Source organism: Quercus lobata, chromosome 8, assembly GCF_001633185.2.
Source record: "Quercus lobata isolate SW786 chromosome 8, ValleyOak3.0 Primary Assembly, whole genome shotgun sequence".
NCBI lineage: Eukaryota > Viridiplantae > Streptophyta > Magnoliopsida > Fagales > Fagaceae > Quercus > Quercus lobata.
The window spans coordinates 57,859,979-57,881,501 of NC_044911.1; the positions used below are offsets into that span (position 1 = coordinate 57,859,979).

Genomic DNA, 21,523 nt, shown 5'->3' on the forward strand with positions numbered 1-21,523 from the left:
ATGTTGGTTTGTTTTATGGGTTTTGCAAATTGGAATTTTGTGATTTTTTTTTCCCCGCAAATTTGTCTGTTAGTGTGTTCAAATTGGAAGAAAAATAGAAGGTTAAACCCACTGCAATAGTGGTTGTGATAACTGTTTATTGTAGTGGATATATTATTTTATTATGTTGTTTATATTATTTTATTTTGTTAAAAACTAAAATAAAACCACTGATGTTGATGGTAAAATAGATAAAATAATTTTTTGCTATGTCATTTGCTAAATTTATGGCTCCACCAATGTTGATGCTTATGGGAAAAAATTCTACATGTTTTCAATATGGTTAACACTAATCAGTATTCATCACTGTCAGAACTATACTATATGAAGTTTTGTAAATCATGCTTTCAAAGTTAAAAATTAAATAAATAAAAAATCATCCACTTCCATTTTCTGGAACCTAACACTACCACAATATCCCTCTGATTAGTTTTGCTTATAAAGTTTGCCAAATCCTGTTATCCCTAGTTACAAAGATGAGCCCAAAAAACAACTGCAACCGGTTCCTTTTTATCTGGCAACATCCTGGGACCAAATAAGAAGTAACCTACACCATAAATCTAGGTGCAAACTTAAACATCAAATTAAGTAATTAGAGAAAGGAAAGTTTGAACTTTAAAACATAGTATCTTCAAGGGTTTATGATAAAACAACAAGTCATCACACAAAAAATGTATATCACTGTTATAACACTTCGCAAATCAAAAGTAAGATTACTGCCGTTATGAGACATTTTGAAACTTCAATACCTAAATAAATAAATAAACAAAAACAATATCATGATGGTTTGAAAATCCATCAGAAATACAAGACCTTGAAAATTTCAATACACTCATGTATGAACAAAATGAATCTATACCTAAATCCTCTTCACACTTTGTCACTCAGATCAAAATGATTGCTATATACATTTTTTTTTTTTTTGAAAAGTTCTCATATTTCAATATAGATATCCGCCAAAAACAAAACACTACTGCTCAAGAAATGACAGTGCTAAAAACCTCTGCTACAAGCTCCTCAAGCAATAATCTCTCTATTTCTCTACCTAAAAAATTGATATCATCTCCTAAATCTATAGATCCTAGTTCCTTTCCCAGCATATTCATTGCTGAATCCTTGCTCACTTCCTTTTCTTGGCTGACCAGCAACATCCATAACTCTTCCTCAATCATGTCCTGGCTCATCTTTGGTTTAAATATTTTAGACACAGGCTTTGCCCATGAGGGCACGCCCATGCATGGCTGGAGAATCTCCAACAGCCCTGAATTTATTCGGTCAAAGAGAAGCCTCCTTTCTGACCTCTTCCAGGAAGACTGCTCACCAAACCTTTTCTCTAGGGTCTCAAAAACTGAAAGGCTTATTGGGCATTCTGAAGAGTGCCAGGCACCAAAGTCCATATCCAGAAGTTCACCATGAAAACCTGCCTCAGTTAATACATCAACAAGGTAGGAGAAATCCCTGCTTTCTTCAACACCAAACAAGCTCATCAAATCTTCATTTTCTTTAAGGTCATCTACAGATCCTTCATCAGAATCTTCATCACTTGAAACAATCATTCTAGCTGCCTCTGAGAGAGTTTCTGAGATATCTGTTGTCAGAAACTTGCATCCATGAACCCAGCCAAAGAAAGGAGAAAAGATATATCGAAAGAATTTGAACTAAAGGTTGGTTAATATAATGAGATGCAGTTATAGTCATCTTACCACTAATGTCAGTGCTGACACTTCCTAAGCATTCAGAACCAGATGAAAGCTCTTCTTTATAAGGTGCTTCCAGAACTGAAACTGGACTAGGATGATTAGCCTCCCCCAAGCTTAATATGGATTCTGGCTCTGTGCCAGAACACTGTGAGAAAACAGAACCTTCTTCATGGAATCCAGCATATGTTTCCTACAATTTATGACAAAATATGTTGTGTCAGAGAAAAATATTGGTACCATAAATCTATAAATAGGTGAACAAGGTATGTATTAACAAAATTGGCATGAAAATTGGAAACATGGAACCAGTACGAGAATCATTCATTCAAAGAAACACACACAAGTGCAGTGGCTATAAATAGAAAATTGGGATTTAAAGAATACCAAATGCTGAAGAAGAAGAAATAAATGGTGTTAGATTCTAGACACTGTAGAAAGATATTAGGCCATATTTAAGTATAAAAATGAATTAATGATTTTGAACCACATTTGGATTTTGTATTGTTTTAGAAAAGTCAAGTATGCTTTTTATGAAAAAGCTGATAAACAATCTTGAATTTTGCAGTACAATAAAAATTGAATGTTCAGTCTCTTCCCTTATGGCCTTACATATCATAAGATATTGTCAAGGTGTGATACATATCAGTGTTAGAATATCAAGCTTGACAAAAATATCAATAAAGCAGAGATATATTGCCGGCCCATATAGCAGATAGAAGAAGCCTAATATACAAACTACTACGCCAGAATATCTACTGTTTACAAACATCTAGGTATGTAATTATGAGAGCTTTGCAAAAATAAGTAATATCTTATATAAGAGAGAAACATTGTACCTGTTGAATTGAAGTATCTGAGGCAAGACTAGAAGAATCAGAATTTGTCTCTAGGATGAAAGTTGTTGGCTCAATCAGCTCTTCCTTAGAATTTCCAGAAGGCCTACCCACAGCCTTAATCTTCGCATCAGCCACCACATCAGTTACCATGCTTACTGAGGCAAAACTACAAACTGATGGCTTAGGAAGTGAAACATTCTGTTCACACATATTGATATTGTCAACATTGTTCTTCAGCTCTCCTTCCACCAACCATTTATCTTGTACAATGTGATTATTTTCCAAATCAGAGTAAGAAAAACTGGTAGTTGATGACTGAGGACCCAAAAAATTCTTATCAGATAGATCCTTCTGAAGTTTGATTTTCACCTCATCTACAGTATGATTATTTTCCAAATCCAAGCAGGAAAAAGAATGGGATTTCTCATAGCTGAATAAGTTTCCACATTTTAGACCATTTTTCTGGTTTAAATTTTGCTTCCTTGACTTGTGCTGTGCCCAACAAACAGACCCTTCCAAGCTCAAATTCCATTCACTTTGAAGACCTTCATATCTAGTCCTAATTCTAGGACTCTCCATGGCAGATGAAGATGCAGAAAGAGATCTAGACTTTGGTAAGTTTCTGATAGACCCATCCTTCAAACCATCCCTGCTGCTAATGCCTAAAGGACCACCGGAGTTCACATGTCCATCATTTGCACCAGTTTGATTGCTCAGGCCATGCTTGACAGGCTTGTAATCAACATTTCTTGCCCCAGTTTCATGATCAGGCATAGCAAGCAATTCACCCAGAGTACTAACTCTCCCAGCCAGTCCATCTTTTTGAAACTTCTTATTCATCTTCCATTGTTCGGAGATTTTCCTAGTTGCTTCCCTGGTGACATATGACCCACGTGAAGGGGAAAATGAGGACTTGTATTGGTTCTTCCAATGAGAGAAATTTGAAGGCATCTTCAACTCAGACTCTTTAGCAACAGTGCCATCAATTCTCAATCCTGACCTTGATACCTTTGTTGAAATCCCAATTGTGCCATGCCTTGTTTGTCTAGTAACTTCTTCTGAAATCTCTCTTGAAACTCTAGGTCGTCGCCTTGTAGGTTCCATGTCATTCGCCAAGTTCTTCCTCTCTCTGACTTCAACGTCTAATTTCCCATTTACAAGAAAAGGAGAATCTTTTAACTCCCCATCACCCAAAAGAGAACCTTCATATGAGCTAGGTGAAGCAAAACATTGTGAATTCTCTGGATTGCCATGGTTTGGTTTCAAAATAACAATTGCTGTGGGCGGATGGCATGCTTCACCATTTGACTCCAATTGTGATCTAGAATACTTGCATATATTATCAAGACCAAGTTCTCCATGCAAATTTCTAACAAGGCCATTCTTAGGTTTCTGCTGCAATTTAACATTCCCTTGTACTGTTGTCCTCCCAAATTTCCCACATTTGTCAATATTGCTACCGTAAGAAGTATGTGATGACTTTGAGACTGTATGATGCTCTGATTGCGAGTGAGGAAGAACACTATGTGACGACTTATCCACTGAAATGCATTTTGCATCTGAAAAATTCTGCCTTATGAAAGCCATTTGTTCTTCTGATGAACTTGAGCTGATTTTCCCGTCTTCAACCAACTGGTTATGTTGCTTACATCTATTTAATGTTTCCACTACTCTAAAGTTGTAACCTAATTCCTTCTGCTCTTCACTGCTTATTCTAAAGGAAGCACGCTCATGGTATGAATGCTTCTTCCGGACACCTATAGAAGCAACCCTCTGTAAATAATACTCAGAAAGCACTCTTTGTTGTTTTTGAACAGGCTGCTGAGGTGGAAGTTCATCAAGGCCCATCAATCTTGCAATAACACTTGGCATCCGTTCTTTGGACTCCATTTTTATTGACAAATCTTTGGCTAGTTTTAGCAAACACTCACAAAAACTCAAGCACCTTTTAGAAGATAAAAGTATGCTTCTGCACCAAACAGGGAGAATGCTATATGAAGAAGTGAACATATAATAATCACTGCCAACTAAATCTAATAATGAAATTTGAGGAAAACAATTTATCAAGATTGTAAATACAAAAGAACAAAAACAACAACAATCTGCTAACCAATTCTGGCTATGTAGTATATCCACAAGCATGAACAAATATCAAATGCAAAATTTGGAACATTTGTAAGTCTTAAAACCTCTCTGCTTCCTCTAAGTTCAGTTCTATAAGATTTAAATGAATACTCAATAAGACCTTATGCAAAACTATAAGCATAATTAAAAAAAAAAAAAAAATCCAAAAAAACAGGAAATTGCTCGTTTCACATCAAGATCTAAAACTATATTTAGCCCTAAATACAATTATTATTATTATTATTATTATTATTATTATTATTATTATATATAACATAATATAATAATAATATAATGAACAAATTGAAAGAATCCGGTTTTGAAAATCCCATGTAACTATGTAAGTGTCCTCTCATGAATACAATACAGTAAAGTTTCGAGCAATCAACAATGAAACCACTAAACAAGTGTAAAGAACATGAGTAATTGCAACATGCAGGACCAAGTGATTGAAGCAACCTTTTTTGGTAGGTAGTTACTGGAACAAAATTGAAACAACTAAACAAGTGTAAAGAACATGAGTAATTGCAACCTGCCATCATGATCCTTAAAATAGGCAAATCTGATACAATAAGCCTTCAAAACACTTGCACAACTTTATTATAAATAAAATAAAATAAAATAAATAAATAAATAAATAAAATCCTGCACAATAATAATTGCAACCACCCTACAGTTCATTGAAACAAAAACTAAACAAAATCATATTGATGCCACTACAACAGCATATCCCTATTAAATTTTCCACAAGAAACAAAACCCACTTTGATAAAAGCACACGCAAAATTCAAAACCCAACAAAATTATGGATCCCAATATTCCATATACTAATTGGAGTGGACCATAAAAAATCATTTTAAATAATAATAAATAAAAAAAGACCCAGAAATTGATTACTAAAAATAGAGAAAAAGCTGACCTTGTTTATTAATTCTCTGCTGTATCATAACAATGATTCTGGATTTTAATGCGTACCCATAATTCAAATGCTGTTTCACATGCAGAAACTCTCATAGCCCACTTCATTCCAAACCATCAAAGTTTGGAACTTGATAACAAAATCAATCAACAAAAGGACGCGCCGACATGATGACAAGTTTGGTCAAACAAAGATGCTAAAAAAAATTTAAAACGTCAAAATCACCGAGAAAAAAAAAAATTTTCCTTTTTTTTTTTCTATTTTGACACGCAAAATGGTCGGTAGAGCAAATTCTGGGAATTGGGTTATGGATTTTATCTGGAAAGAGAAATGGGTTTTTGAAGAAATAGTCTGAGACGTGAATTAAGGAAGAAATAATCTGAGAAAAAGTGTCTGAAACGATAGGAAACCAAAGAGAAAACATGGGAGATTTGTGAGTGTGTATGTGTTGAATTGGTGGAGTTTTTAAGTTATTTATCTATTTATTATTATTAAATTTCTATTGTCTTTTCTGGAACTACGCGCGAATATTTTTTTGTCCTATTAGCGTAGCTCGCGCTACAAATACATGGGTTTTTTTACCGAGAGTTTGATTTGCCAGGCACAGGGAAGGGTAAGTTTGTGGGTTAGTTGTTGTAAAAATGTGTATTATTACTGCACATCTTTGCCGTAACACTCGTTTTATAAATATAAGTGTTGGTAGAATGTGTAGGGGATAAAGGTTGAGATTTTGAGTTTCTAAAAGAGAATTTCATGCACATATATTTAGATTGGACTAAAGTAAAGTTTTATATTTTTATTTCAAATAAAAAAAATAAAAATGTATGTGTTGAAATGATTTAAAAAAACGTACTTTTTACCTGTATGTTATGTGAATAACTCTTCTAAGAATACACTACTAACTCTAAGATTAGGGTGAAGAATGGAATCAACACTTTGGTTATACCTTACAAGTCAAAGTACCCAAGCTATCAACCTTCTTTTGTGATGCTAGGCTAGCTATGTTTAAATAAGGAAAATACTAAGGTGGATCTTTATCCTAATCATACAATTATTGCATTAAATGAAAATATGAAATACACACAAGAAATTTTATTTTCAAAGATCACATATCATAAGGAAACATATCTTAAATTCAAATTCGTAATTAAACGAAAATTAAGTTAATTAGTCAAATTAAATCAAAGCAAAGAACTTGATTAATCAGTTTAAATTACATGTGAATTATATCAAATTATCCTATTTAAAAGAGACCTCCGAATAGAGGGAATCCAAGCAATATAATTCAAATTTCCTTTATTCACTCCAAAAGTGAGACCACGCATATAAAGGAGGATTATTCAAACCCTAAGACCTAATAAAGAAAAGATCATTGATTTTTTTTTTTTTTTTTTAAGATCATTGAAATATTTTAATTGCCCTAATCGTTGAGGTTTCTAATTAATGCAAACCAAGTCAGATTACATGTGAAGATTTATAATCAAAAATTAAATTCAACCACCCTTAAATCAAGCCAAGAATTTTTTCCCTTAATACTAAGAATAAGGAAAATCACATTGTGATGTCCCAATTATGTGAATTATATATATATATAAATATATATATATATATATATATATATATATATAAATAAGCACCTCATTTAGTAAAATATTATGTCTACAACATTTTTACAGTAAATCATAAGTGGCAAATTATTATTAGAAGACAAAAAATTAATTTTAATGACGGATTAAAATTAGAACCAACTCCAACTCTTTTTCTTTTTTTTTGAACAAAAACATGTGTTTTAGGTTGAATTTTAAAATCACAAATTTTCTTAAAAATACAAAGTCAAATTCCAAAAATTTCGTATTACATTACAATTCAGCGTCATCTACTTAAGACTTTTTCCTAACAAATTGTAGGGCCAGATGGAGTGGGAATAGCGAAACTTCGCGTTTTACAATATTCGGTACACCTCCATTTCCGACATGAACTAGCTTTTTGACCATACTAGGTTTTCGTTTCTCTTTTCCTTTTTTAGCCTTTTTTGGTCAAAACTAGAGTTGTCTGATCGTATCATATTTAACCCTAGGGAATTCTTTGGTGGCTGATGGGCCGACAACATTTTGTGACCCATTAAGGAAGTTTACTTACGGGCCTTATTGTTTCAGCAGTTATAAAGCTTTTTGTCGGCTTTAGTTTTTGGTTAGATTAGATTTCTCTAATAGGGCTGTGACCAAGGCCCAATTTATTTCTGAAGTAGGCTTTAGGGCCCAACTTGGACCATGCGGTTGTCGCACAAAACTTCGCCTTAATTATATAATTAGAGAAATACTGTGTCAGTATGGGTTTGGATTCAGCGGACGCTGAATAATGCGTCGCATTTTCCCCGGCTTTTTTTTTTTTTTTTTTGCTTTCATGAGTTTAAGGAGAGACAAAATTTACTGTTCATGATAAAAATACTGTTTATGCACTGTCCATGAGTTTCACGACACTATTCACATATTTAAAAGTTATTTTATTACAGTGCTTTTAGTTTTCAGTTTCAGTAATAATAAGTTCAATCCAAACGGATCCATGTTCATAGCGTGCCTTTGGGAGTTGCGGTTTGCGTGTTTTGTGTTTGGGAAGGGCACTATTCATGGACCAACCATGAAGTGAAAAACGAAAATAGGTTTCAAGAACGGTGTTTTGTCATTTTAAAATTATTTTGCTACAGTGTTTTTAGTAATAACTTTTCAATTTTCAGCAAATAAACGGTATTCAAACACACTCATAATATTTTCATAACAAATTTTAAGTGGTAGGTTGTTATGAGTGGGTAAAAAAATAATTTAAATTGTAAATTTAAATTAGAACCAATAACAACTTACCATTTATGATTTGTTATGAAAATATTGTGAATATAACACTTTTCTTATGATTAGTTCAGTCAATACTCTTGATCTTTCAAAGTTCAAACCAATGCCTTTGGGCTTTTAGGGCCCATTCAATGTGGTCAGCCTATTTGTGTTTAGTTTAGATAGAGCCTATTCGGATTTGCGCTAGTTTGGGTGGGAATTTTTACCTCCCTTTTTTTTATTTTTTTATTTTTTTTTGGGGGAGAAATTTCATGTATATTTTAAGCGCATGTCTATTTCAAACCACATGGGTCGTTTTCAGGTTATTATCTCCCATTCTCCCCTCCAACTAAAATTCTACTTGGGCCATTTGGTACCTGCCAAACCCAAAGGCTCTATTTGAAAATGAGTGGCAGGTATGGATATTAACATTATTAAATTGAAATTTATAATTTTATATCTCTAAGTTTGGAGTTATAAGTTATTTTATTTTACCTTTGCTTATGATTTATAAATTATTGGGCGAATTTGATGTGAGCGGGGTTAGATATATATATATATATATATATATATATATATATTTGAAACCTGGTTATTAGATTCATACTTAGATAATAGATATAATGGAAATAGAAGTAAATGCTTTAAGGAAAAGGATCTCCAAGATTATTTGTGGTTTGATATTTAATGGAAATGGAAGTAAATGACTCCTTACTTATTTAGTTATGAGCCAAAATTGAGAATGTTAACATGGAAATTTTAGATCATGTTATATATGGGAATTAGTCTTTTAAAAAATTTGGAGAAAGGTTGCCTACTACGATCTCTCACAGATTCTATAAAAGTGAGAGTTTTGTACATTAGTTACAATTTATTTATTTATTTATTATTTATTCTGCTTTGTTTTGTATAATCATTGTTTGGACAAGGTTGAGTTTGTTATTGGTTCATTTTATTGTAGTTGCAAGTTCTCTAATTTTCATTTTTGATTGCAATAGGAAAATAATGGTTCAAAATTGCTCTGAAGTCCACAATCTGGTAACTCAGTTCTAGATCTTCGCAATAGAGAGAGAGAGAGAGAGAGAGAGAGAGAGAGAGATAATGATTTTTTTACCCTTTTTACATGTTCAAAATGATGTAATTTTAGGGTGAGTTTGGTTTAGTTTTCTAAAACTGTGTCATATGAAAAAGTTGTGGTTTTATATTTCATTTTGTTGCAATTTGGAGTTGCTGCCTAAGGTGTCCATTGCAAAAACACAAAAAATCATGTTTATTGGACCAAACGATTAGAAGCTTTTATTAAACACAAAAAATCATGATTTGAAAATTGAAATCATGATTTTTGACCCTAAACACGCTAACTTAATTGCCACCTAACAATCTCACTAATGATGTGTAACCTTAAGGGTCACAATCTAAAAATTTTAAATTTTAAAAGATGAAAAATCAAAATTTCCAAAATTTTAAGATGTAGTCTATTAATTTTGAGAATATGCCAAAATATCATCTTGCCATACAAAGTTTTTTGGTGCATTAAGGAATATTCCTACTTTAGCAATTGCCAAAAAATAAAAGAGAAAAAAAAAAAAAAGAAAGAAAGAAGGAACTTTAGCAAAAGTAGAAATCATTAATAGGTTACTCTCAAGATCAAAAGTGAAAGTCATTACGCTTTTGACAATTTAGAGGAGAAAAGAGAAAGAATATGTGATAGATAGATAGAGCTTATTAGATAGAAAATGTAGACAAAATGAACCCATTCTCCTGGAGAAGTTGACAGTGAGATGATTCCAATAATTGCGTGGACCACGACCATTACTTTGCAATTGAATTGAAGTTGCTTTTTTTACATGACTCCAATAAATCCTGACCGTTTACCCAGGGTGGGATTAGGACATAAAGCACCGCCATGACATCTCTTTTTCTTCTTTTTTGGGGTGCGAGGTGGAGTGGGTGATGGAGCGACATAACAAATGACATATTCATAGATTTGAGCTATTTTGATACTTTGCCTGTGGACATTTTAGTCTGTTATGACACTTTGTATAATTGTATTTAACCGAGCGCAGTCCTGAATCTTTTGTTTCCTTTTAATTGTTTTATGCTATTCCGTTTTTAACCCAAAAAAGAAAAGAAAAGAAAAGAAAAGAAGACATATTGGGTGTATTGACATCTATTCAAAACGTATCAATTAGCCAAGTAAATGTTAAATCATTTTTGATAGTTTTTAAATAGGATGATTAAGGGTATATTTAGATATCGTTTATCTGTTAAAAATTGAAAACTAAAAATATTATAACAAAATAATTTATAAATATTTGAATATTGCTGTGAGACCTAAATTTATATTGAAATTTATGTTTGGATGACTTTTGTGAGTTCGTGAACAGTATCATGGGACCCATATTTTTTCAACAAAACGTACAAATGCCAGTCATAAACAGTATCCAAACATGCACTAACATTTGGTTTTTTTTTTTTTTTTTTCCTTTGATAATTCAATAATTATAGTAGGAGAATAATGATCTAAATTTTAGATGTTTTAAAAAATACAAAAATATATTTATAAATAAGCTACAGGGATTTTGATAGATCTTAATTACTCTTTTAAAGGATGTGTATTTAAGATACACATTTCGTCCCTATTATGGAGTATAAATTAAAATTAAACTTTAGTAATATAGATGAGAATTCGAGAAATGTAAAAAATATATAAATAATATTGTTGGTATTAAAATGTTAAATTAAGAAAAATAAATTAATTTTCCAAAAAAGAAATAAGATCCTATAAGTATACACTCATTTATTTTAGTTTAAAATCTACTTTATTTTCACTTGTGATTAAAAAAAAAACAAAATGGAAAGATGGACCAATAAAAGACATGTCCGTTACCAAAAATAAATAAATAAATACATAAATAAAAGACATGTCCTAAATCACTATGCATCACGAATTTGGCTAACATTATGACCAGATTCATGGTAGTGGAGTTGTTCATCCAACGAAAGCAGTTTATTCTTTTCAAAAAAAAAAAAAAAAAAAAAACGAAAGCAGTTTATTTTTTATTTATTTTTTTAATTTTAGATAAGGAAAGCAGCTTAACTTTCAAGCTCCCTTTTATCAATAAGGATTCCCATGAAAAAGTTGGGTCATATTATATTATATATCTGATTTAAGAACCAATTCCCATTCTTTAATTCCCTTTTTTCTTTTTTTTTATTTAACCAAAATTTTTTTTATAGGATTTAAAATTTTAAAGACAAGAACTTTCTTTCCATAATAAATAAAAAAAGAAAAGAAAAAAAAGACACGAACTTTCTAGTACGAGGCTAATCCTGACAGAGTAATTAAGAATTTCATCCAGCTAACTTTCATAAAACTATATAAAAATACCATTTTATCCCCAACACAGAACGCTATTAATATTATCAAATCCCTCACAATCCCATAGCTGATATCTCAGTTTCTACATTCTATTCCAGTAATACTATCTGTGAAATCTCTGTAACAAAATGGCTTATGAGGTCGCTGCCAAAGCTGCTGTTGGTTCTCCTGATGTTCTTGGAGACTGTATGATCACATTTCCTTCTTTTTTTTTTTTCTTTCTCTGATTACTACACTTCTGGGTTTTGATTGAAAATCTTAATTTGTTTGTGTTATAATCTGGGGTGTGCTTTTGGTTTCAGGTCCATTTTCACAAAGGGTTCTCCTAACTTTGGAGGAGAAGAAAGTCCCACACAAGCTGCACCTCATCAATCTCTCTGAAAAACCCCAATGGTAATCACAAAGCCTGTGCCTTTATTTAAAAAAAAAAAAAAAACATGTTTTTTTGGTGTTGTTTAAGTGTTTGGGCAGATGGGTTTGTCATTGTTTTTGGTGGTGGTGATGATGATGATGATTGTTTGAATAGGTTTTTGGAGGTGAACCCAGAAGGGAAGGTCCCTGTGGTGAAGTTTGATGACAAATGGGTGTCTGACTCTGATGTTCTTGTTGGAATTCTTGAGGAAAAGCACCCTGAACCTTCTCTTACTCCTCCTCCTGAATTTGCCTCTGTGTATGTTCCTCACTCTCTCTTTTTCTCTGTCTGTGTGAGTTTGGATTTTGTATTTTAGGTATCAGATGGTGCTCTTGATACGCATAGGGTGCGGAAAGTCCAAGGCTTGGGCTGTCCATTTGTTTTTAAATGTGGTGGATGTTGTAACTATATTAATATACCTTAGAGTTTAGACTTTAGGATTACCAAAAAATCAAAAAATATACTTAAGACTTTATAGTCCCTTGTTCTTTGATTTATAGTTAATTTCAAGGACAACTACACTTTACCTACCCTTGTGTTGGACCAAATTCATTTAGGCACGCTGTGGTTTAAAAAGTTGCACTTTACACACACAACACATAAGTCTAACTCCCTAAGAAAAATGAGCCCAAAACCATTAAAAAGTTGCATGTTTAAATCTCGTTTTTTCAAGGTAAACCCAAAAACAAAATAGCAATCTCATTACAATAGAAATTCATGAAATTAATCCTTATATGGGTAAAGTTGGACTTTTTAAAGCACAAGTTTACTGTTTACAGATCGGATCTGACCCCAAATCACAAGGGGGAAAGTGTAATTAACCCTCATTTTAATAAATAAGAGTTAACCCAAACTACAAGTGCAAAAATGTAACTATTCCTAATTTTAATAAATGTGTGTTGGGTCTAGCAAACATGTGATAACTAAGCACATGATAACTAAGGTTTATGCAAGGTTTATTTGGGAATATATTTTTATAAAATCTTATTAATATTTATGATGTCCTTTTACTTTGCAGCAGGAATTTTTTTTTTTTGTTTTACATGAAGTTCATTGTTTTTTTGGTCAGAATTTGTTATCGACCTCTTATTATTTAATTTAATGTGTTTATTATTTTCTAAATGGTCTCACTCAAAAGGACCTTCATTGATTTGCAGTCTGGGTTGTTATCCTTTTGTAAATATTTTTAAATGGGAAATGCTAATGAGTGCCCTTAGGGCACTCATTAATAATTCATTTAAAAAAAGTTTTTATGGGAAATGAAAAAAAAGTAATTAATATTTTGACAGATTTTTTCATTTCCCATAAAAGTGGTATCAAAACTTTCTTAAAATGGATTATTAATGAGTGCCCTAAGGCACTCGTTAGCATGACCCTTTCTAAATTTCTACCCTCCTTTTATGGTGAGTTTCCAGGGGATCTAAGATTTTTGGGGCCTTCGTTAAGTTTTTGAAGAGCAAGGACCCCAGTGACGGATCTGAGCAGGCTTTGCTTGATGAATTAAAGGCATTGGATGAACACCTTAAAGCACATGTATGTGTGTTTACATTTAAAGAAAACACTTGTAAGAGTTATTAGTTTTACTTCATTTTTGCTTTGGAAATGTATGCTGATAAGTTGGAGATGGAATCAGGGGCCGTATATTGCTGGAGAGAAGATAACTTCTGTTGATTTGAGTTTGGCACCAAAGCTGTACCATCTCGATGTTGCTCTTGGTCATTTCAAGAAGTGGACCGTGCCTGCAAGCTTAACTCATTTCCACAAATACAAGGAGGTATATAATTTTTATACGTTGTTGTGTACTGGGCGCAGTTTTGTTTTCCTGTTTTGTGTTCAACAATCAGATGGCTTTTTGGCATGCGTGCCTCAATAAATAGCAGATATCCGTATGATGAAGTGTGGAAACTAATAACACCCCCCACCCCCCACAAAAAAACAAAAAAAGGCACTGTGTTTGTTACTGTTGTTTTTGTAGTCATCCTATGCTTGGACTTTGGTCTAGGATTACTATAGTAGCATCTATAATTGTTATTGTAGCGTGGTAGTCATATGGATATAGTATGTTGTTAAGAACTAGATGCACCTTTCTACCACACTATCTATTATATGTAGATCTATATGTAAATAGCACTCCAAATTTCTTTCTTCGCTACACCCATTCGTCTCTCTTCCAATCAATCAAAAGTAGATTTTTTAAGTGTTTAAACTCAATGAAATTTGCCACTCAGAGCTAAAAATGAGTGGCTTGTAGTAGTTTTTCAATAGGGAAAGTCGTTTCTCTTTGAACCTAGAACTATATGAAGCCAAATGCTCTTGGATGGGCAGTTGAATGGGGAGAGAAATCCTTTTTTCTCATTCATATTGAACGTAGTCTATCACTTTGAGGTCATGAGAACCTTGTGAATTGATTTATTATGGCATGCATCTCTAAGGAGAATGGCACAGCCAAACATCATCCCAGAAGCAAATCCGCTTACCATTACCCAACCAAAATCTAAAAAGCCCAAGTATTCACTTACTACCTAATTCTGAATTTCAACCGAACTGCTGGCACCTGTTTTCCAAGCTCTTGCTTTTAGGGCAGATAGATGGTCTGAATTTGACATGACACAGTCCCTCCGAAGAGTATGATCTTGTGGCCATGAATCATCCATTGCATTTGGATGTCGTTTTTGCTGAGCAAGATTTAGTGGATAACTTTTCTGGAAATTCTTCAACGGAAGATAGGCAGGGTGAGATAAAGATACTTTGGACTGTGTTTATTAATCTGTCTAAGACACCTTTTCTTTTCACATGGTTCCATTTAAGTAGAATGCATCTGAGGGTGAATCATTGAAAGGTAATAATAGGTAGCTCATGATATGCCAGTGACGTTTATATTTGTAATGTTCTTTATTAAAGGTTGAGGTGCAGACCATCAAGTATTGCATTTGGAAATTTATCATAATTTGGAAGGACTTTGTCCAGTGGAAGATTAAACCTCCAAGACTCATAATATGCCAATGATGCTTGTGGTAGTTAGCTCTCACTTCACTTATTCTGTATTGGAAGTTGAAATTCACTTATCAAAAAAAGGTGCAGAGAATCAAGTGGTTGAGTTTGAAAATTTATATACTGAATATGGAATTGGAAAAACATAGTCCAGTAGAAAGTTACCTCCTGTTCTACTGCCCCGTAACAATTAATATCTTTCCTTTCTGAGAGAGCTACCTGGTTATATGTTTCAAAATGTGAACCCACATTAGAAACAGACCTGAATTTCTATCCAAAGAATGTCTCCTAGAATAACAACTACCCAAGATTTTTAACTGGAAATGCATTTTTTACCAGCCAATACACCCTACAGAAATTTCTCATTATGAGAAGGGGTTTCATATATCTAAAATTTTAAATGCTGGAAGTGGTTGCTAATGACAATGTATTGCATTTTAATGACAAGAAATGCATGTTTATTTTGCTGTAGCATTAAGAATAGCAGTAATAAATACTACTGCTTATGGAAGAGGTGTATTGAAATTTTTATATATTTTAAAATTTTCTAGATATTCATTGCTGTTTCACAATTTATTCTGCATCGTGGATTTAAGGGATAGGTGATGCAAAATACAGTCATAATTTTTGTAGGGTTCACATATTTAGTATGGCTCAGTCGTTGTATTTGGCAAAATGGTAAGGTTTGAAAATTGTTATACTTCAAACCAAATTAGATTTTGTGGATTGGTATTCAGATCCATTAAGATATATGATGCATATAATGTTTCTATTTTAATTTTATTTTGCCCCTTTTTTAAATCCAGCATGTGGAGTGTGGACCCATATACTTGATGCACACGCTTTAGGCCCTGACTACTCTGAAATTACAATATTGATTTTCAAGGTGTACGCATATACATTCATGCGCAGAGTTATAATATTCGACTTTGTAGTAGTGAAGCTGGAACTAGTCTCTCTCCTGTATTTTCTCATGCACGTCTGCTAGTTTGAATAGCAGTAGATCATTAGAAGTTATTTCAGTAAACTAATCGTCAGTTATGTTTTGTGATCATATTTTGCAGTTGCTTTTCTCTCGAGAGTCTTTCCAGAAAACCAAGCCTACAAAAGAGCACGTAATTGCAGGATGGGAGCCGAAGGTCAATGCATAAAATAGTTCTAAATTATAAGGCTTCTGAAATCTAGTTATGTTAATTGGACATGGCTTGTTTCCATGCCTAATAAATGTATGCATCTGTGTTTGGGTTAACTATGGTATTTACTATTACTTGAGTAACAACTGCTCTATTTGTGCTTCCTTTGGAGTGTTACCTGAGAATTTTGATTTATTTTTTTGGATAAACTACAATATATATATAGAACACATAGACAGTCTCTCTTACAGGCAAGACTCTAAAACTCTAGGGAGATTGTCTTTATTACAACATAAAGACTCTTTAGAATGGAAAGTGAATTTTGCAGCAACATGTGCAGCTGAATTACACTTCCTTTTGACCCAACGAAAGCAACAACTAGCAAAGTAAGACTTAAGACATAAAATACTACTAACAATGTTACTAATAGATCAGTCAGGTAGTGCATCAGCACTTTGCATCTCCTTCAATTACGATATGGTTCCAATGCTCTTGGCTTGCAATTTGTATTGTCCAGAAGAGAGGGGGTGAGGTGCATTGTCAAAGCTACAAAAGTCATTATTATGGGTTCAAGATAGAGAATTGGTAAAGGGTGAGTGGGTGACAAGGTTTGCAAATGGCAAGATAGGTGACTTCCTTCCCCTATCAAATACAAAGTAATTTCTCCTTCATTGCTGTAGCCGGAAAATTCACATGTTAGTAAGCTTATTGACCAAGCTCGACATAACACGGAATTCGAGCCTCATTGATGAAATCTCCCCCCTTTTTGAAGTTACTATGATTAAGTTAATAATAGAGTTGTTTTACTGCCACAACAAAATGTCAGCATTCGTTTTACAGTTGAAACTTGGAAGTGTCAACCTATCATAGGTTAAAAATAAAATAATAAATATTATATTGGAACTTACCAGTTATCACAACTGAAAACAAGGGTGGTGTGAAAATGTCTTGACATTATGTTATGTCCCTAGACTTTTTCTAAAGGATATGCACTCGAGTACTGGGAGATAGAAGGAGGATGTGTTGGTTTGGACAGGGACAATGAGGGGTGATATATTTCACCGTGTAGAGTGCCTACCAGTTGCAAGTGGTAGAGCTCAAGCTAGCATTTGTTAACAGAATCAACATAAAAAACCCGCAAGATGTTCATGCTTTTTGGTAGGGGCTAGCTTGTGCATCTTTACTGTCCCTGTGCCTAACAAGATCAAAGCCTTTATATGTAGAGAATGTCATGGGATTCTGCCAACACGAACTAGATTATTCGACCGTGGCATTTCCTCATATTACAAGTGTGTGCTATGCTCAGATGCTGCAGAGCTTCTCAACCATGTGCTTTGGGACTGTCCTTTTGGGATGCAAGAATTAATAGTGGCAAGTTACAATGCGGTGCTCCTTAACTTATTTGAGGTTGGTCTGGTGGTAGAAGAGATTAGAAACATGGCATTTGTTGGGCCGTATTTAATTTAGGCCTTAAGGGCTTTGTTTTTACTCTTTTCAGCCCATGTTGCAAGCCTTTTTTAAAGGTTTAAGTGTTGGAATTTACATCATACACACAGGCACAAAAGCTAAGAAAACACACCAGTGAGAGATAAGGGATGTGAGTTACCAGGGGTCTTTCAAACTTTACTGAAGCGTCTCAAAGGTGTTTGGGGTCCTTTGGGGTTCTCGACCGAGGGATGTAGGCCTAGTGTCAGGACCATGTAAATCTTGTGTATGCATTGTGCATGTCTTCTATGTGTTTGATACTTTGTTTCTTTAGATTTCATATTGAATATCTTGCTAGTTTAGCCTTGGTATTTGTAATGGGCTAACATCTATTACATTTGTATTGGTAAACTCTCACTTGTATTGGTAAATTCACACTTGATTGACAATATTGGGGGATACTTTGGTCTCACTAAGAAGTGTGTAGTTTTTCCCAATAGCTTTGTGGTTTAGAAACAAAAGTTGTAATCGTGCTGCCCAAAATAGTTGTATCTTATTTATAAGGCACAATTCTTCAGTAAATAACTAACTCTAACAGTTAATTAATTCTCTCAGTAGATTGGTGAAGCAACACCATCTACCAAGTGAGGGTAATTATATAAGTGAGGGTGCATTATATTATGGTGTGATCACCTATTATATAATAACAATTCTGTCTAAGGTGCTAAAGAGAGGGAGGAGTCCCTTTTTTTTTTTACTTCCCATTGTACAAAATGATGTTCCTTAAATAAAAATTATTGTGTTTCAATTTTAAAATAAATGTATATCTATGGTCCATGAGTGCCCAAGTGCATAAGGTTGAGTTTTATTTATTACAATTGATCAACTTGTTTTAGGAAGTCGCACAACATTTAGTGAAATAAATATTTGTTTATTTGCTTTTGTTACTTTCCAATATAGTGAGACTTGCTCAATTTCTCTTTAGTGAGCGCAGTCATGCACCCATTAACATATTCCACGTATATATATTAGGAAGTCGCACAACATTTAGTGAAATAAATATTTGTTTATTAGCTTTTGTTACTTTCCAATACAGTAAGATCTGCTCAATTTCCCTTTAGTGAGCGCATTCATGCACTCATTAACATATTCCACGTGTGTGTACACACACATGTAAGAACTAAAATCATTACTTATGACTTTCTAAAAAAAAAAAAAAAAATCATTACTTATGAAAGGCAAACAAATTTCCACGTGTGTGTGTATATACACACATGTAAGAACTAAAATCATTACTTATGAAAGGCAAACAAATTCTGCAATATGACAACAACTAAAATCATTCGAATATGACTAGTATAAAAGGCAAACAAATTCTGCAATTGACAAAGAAGAGATCATAAATTAATAAATGAAATTTTACACGGAAATAATGAATTGTAAACAAAAATGAAAAATTGCATCCCTATAAATTTTTTTGATAATCTTTTTTTTTTTTGATAATCTTGCATCCCTACAAATTAGAGTTGATTATTGGTTTTTGTTTAGGTGAAACTACACTATTGGTCCTTAAAGTTTGCCTATTGAGCGCTTTTAGTCCCTAAAGTTTCAATAGAGCGCTATTAGTCTCTAAAGTTTTAAAACTAAACACAATTGCTCACTTCACTGACTTTCGTTAGTTTCTTTACTTGTCTAACTGAGTAGGCATATTTTTAATAATGTGGCAACCCTGTCATATTAGCTGCAATGTCTAAAAGTAAAATCGTTGCAATGTAACTTTAGTGGCCGAATCAAAATTTGACACTTCATTTAATAATACAACCCAGAACCAAGTCACCAAAATTCTAACGGAACCTTAAAATCTCTTTTTCTCTCTGGTACTCCTTTCTCTCTCTGTAAATTTTAGCCAAACATGAAACATCAGATAGATACAGCGAGACAAGGAGGACTCAAGACAGTAGCCACTTCATTTGGATCAAAGTCTCTGAAGACCTTTAGATCTTCAAAGAGAGGTAGCACACCTGAAGCCTTATAAGATCCTAAACTAAAACATTCATGAAGCCCAATTTTTAGCATATAAATCTCAAGAAAGCAACGCTCAAAGAATTTTCCTAGATTGTCATAGTTTTCTTGTTCAACCAAAGCTGACTTTTTGCGCAGATATTACGCCAATGATAGAGTCAAATACCAAGACAAATTATATAATATTAAAAAAAGAGAGAAATAAATGGAGAAAATGAAAGGGTCCTAAAAAAAAAAAAAAAAAAAATGAAAGGGTCCTATTGGGTTATTGAGAAATTTAATTTTAAATGTTCACAGTAAAAGATTTGCTCTAGATATTGCATATATGTAGGACTGTGTAGGCTGTGCAATGATGTACGGAACTCTCGCTTGCGGATCTCCTTGTCTTGTTGTCTCTAGAGATTTTTGACATGGATTTCATCAAAGTTACACAGAAAGAGAATGAGAGCTAACGGAGAGAGAGAGAGAGAGAGGGGTAAACGGAGAGGATAGATTTTTGGGATTTTTTAAAATAAAAAATGTTGCCATGTCATTAAAAGTATGCCTACTCATTTTTTCATTAGACACATAAACACAAAACTAACATTAGTTAATAGAGAGACCAATTGTGTTTAGTTTTGAAACTTTAGGGACTAATAGTGTTTAGTTAAAACTTTAGGGACTAAATGCACTCAACAGATAAATTTCAGAGACTAATAATGTAATTTTGCTTTTTATTTATAACGTTATTGTACTCGCATGATCGATGACATCACATGCATGATTACTAATCTTGTGTAAGTGAAACTACGCAAGTATTTCCATGCAAAACATCACAAAATTGTCTATGTTATTATTATACAATTACATGCAACATTTCTACTTTATACTCGTAATTGACGCTTGCTTTAGTGCCTCAAAAAGTTTGACTTAATAAGTCTAGGACAATCCCCTCATCCTTTCCTGTCCATAAGAGCATTTGCAGCAGTGGAGCTAAAAAGCTATAATGCTATTTTAGCTCCACTCATATAGCAAAATAAGCTCATAGCAGTGGAGCCAAAGCCATAAAATTTGGCTGATTTGCTACAGTGCACATCTATAGATAAATGTGCACTGTAGCATTCATCTAAAAAAAAAAAAAAAATTTTAATCACCTGCAGATTAAAATAATAATAACTCATTTATTTTTTTCATTCTTTTATTCCCTCACCGGTCACTGTGCACACTCAGTTCTCTCCCTCAAGCTCTCATCTCAAGCTCTGATCTGCCAGCCCACTCCACGCCGTCGCTGTCTCAGCCGAGCCACGCCGTCGCCGTCCCGGCCGTCCCAGCCCACACCGTCGCTCCTTACCACCATTCTTCCTTTGTTCAACCTCAGGAAATGCCTGTCCTCCTTCACCGGCCTCTCGTTCACGTTCTCGCCTCCAGCGAACGACACCGAAGGGCACCGCAGGAACACTAATCCACTCCCCGACATTGAAATCGCCTCGATGTCTCAGCCGATCCTTGGAGTGGCGGTGGAGAGCGAAACCTTGATTTGGGTTTTTTTTTTTTTTTTTTTTTTTTTTGAGCCTTGAATGATGTTCAGCCGATCCTTGGAATCGCTTGAGCCTTGATTTGGGTTTTTTTTTTTTTTTTTTTTTTTTTTTTTTTTTTTCTCTGCTGTGGACCGGTGATGGTGGTGGTGGTGGTGGAGTATGTTTGTGTTGTGCTGTGTGGTGGTGGTGGAGGATGAG

At 33.6% G+C, this 21,523-nt stretch overlaps 2 protein-coding genes across 3 annotated transcripts; one reads left to right on the forward strand and one right to left on the reverse strand.

Moving 5' to 3' along the window:
• Positions 1-699: 699 nt before the first annotated feature.
• On the reverse strand, positions 700-6,066 carry LOC115957876. Of its 2 annotated transcripts, none has more exons than XM_031076217.1 (4): positions 5,619-6,066; positions 2,576-4,544; positions 1,743-1,929; positions 700-1,618 (listed from the first exon to the last, which is right to left on the reverse strand). In XM_031076217.1, exons 2-4 carry the CDS (start codon positions 4,463-4,465, stop codon positions 1,017-1,019), a joined length of 2,679 nt encoding a protein of 892 aa, XP_030932077.1. In that variant the 5' UTR covers positions 4,466-4,544; positions 5,619-6,066; the 3' UTR covers positions 700-1,016. The 2 variants fall into 2 exon arrangements, with proteins under 2 accessions (XP_030932077.1, XP_030932076.1); XM_031076216.1 differs by having other exon boundaries at positions 700-1,627.
• A 5,661-nt stretch (positions 6,067-11,727) lies between these two features.
• LOC115955933 (glutathione S-transferase DHAR2-like) lies at positions 11,728-16,556 on the forward strand. The gene is made up of 6 exons (XM_031074347.1): positions 11,728-12,011; positions 12,128-12,218; positions 12,352-12,495; positions 13,653-13,770; positions 13,871-14,011; positions 16,293-16,556. Exons 1-6 carry the CDS (start codon positions 11,954-11,956, stop codon positions 16,377-16,379), a joined length of 639 nt encoding a protein of 212 aa, XP_030930207.1. The 5' UTR covers positions 11,728-11,953; the 3' UTR covers positions 16,380-16,556.
• The last annotated feature ends 4,967 nt before the right edge of the window (positions 16,557-21,523 follow it).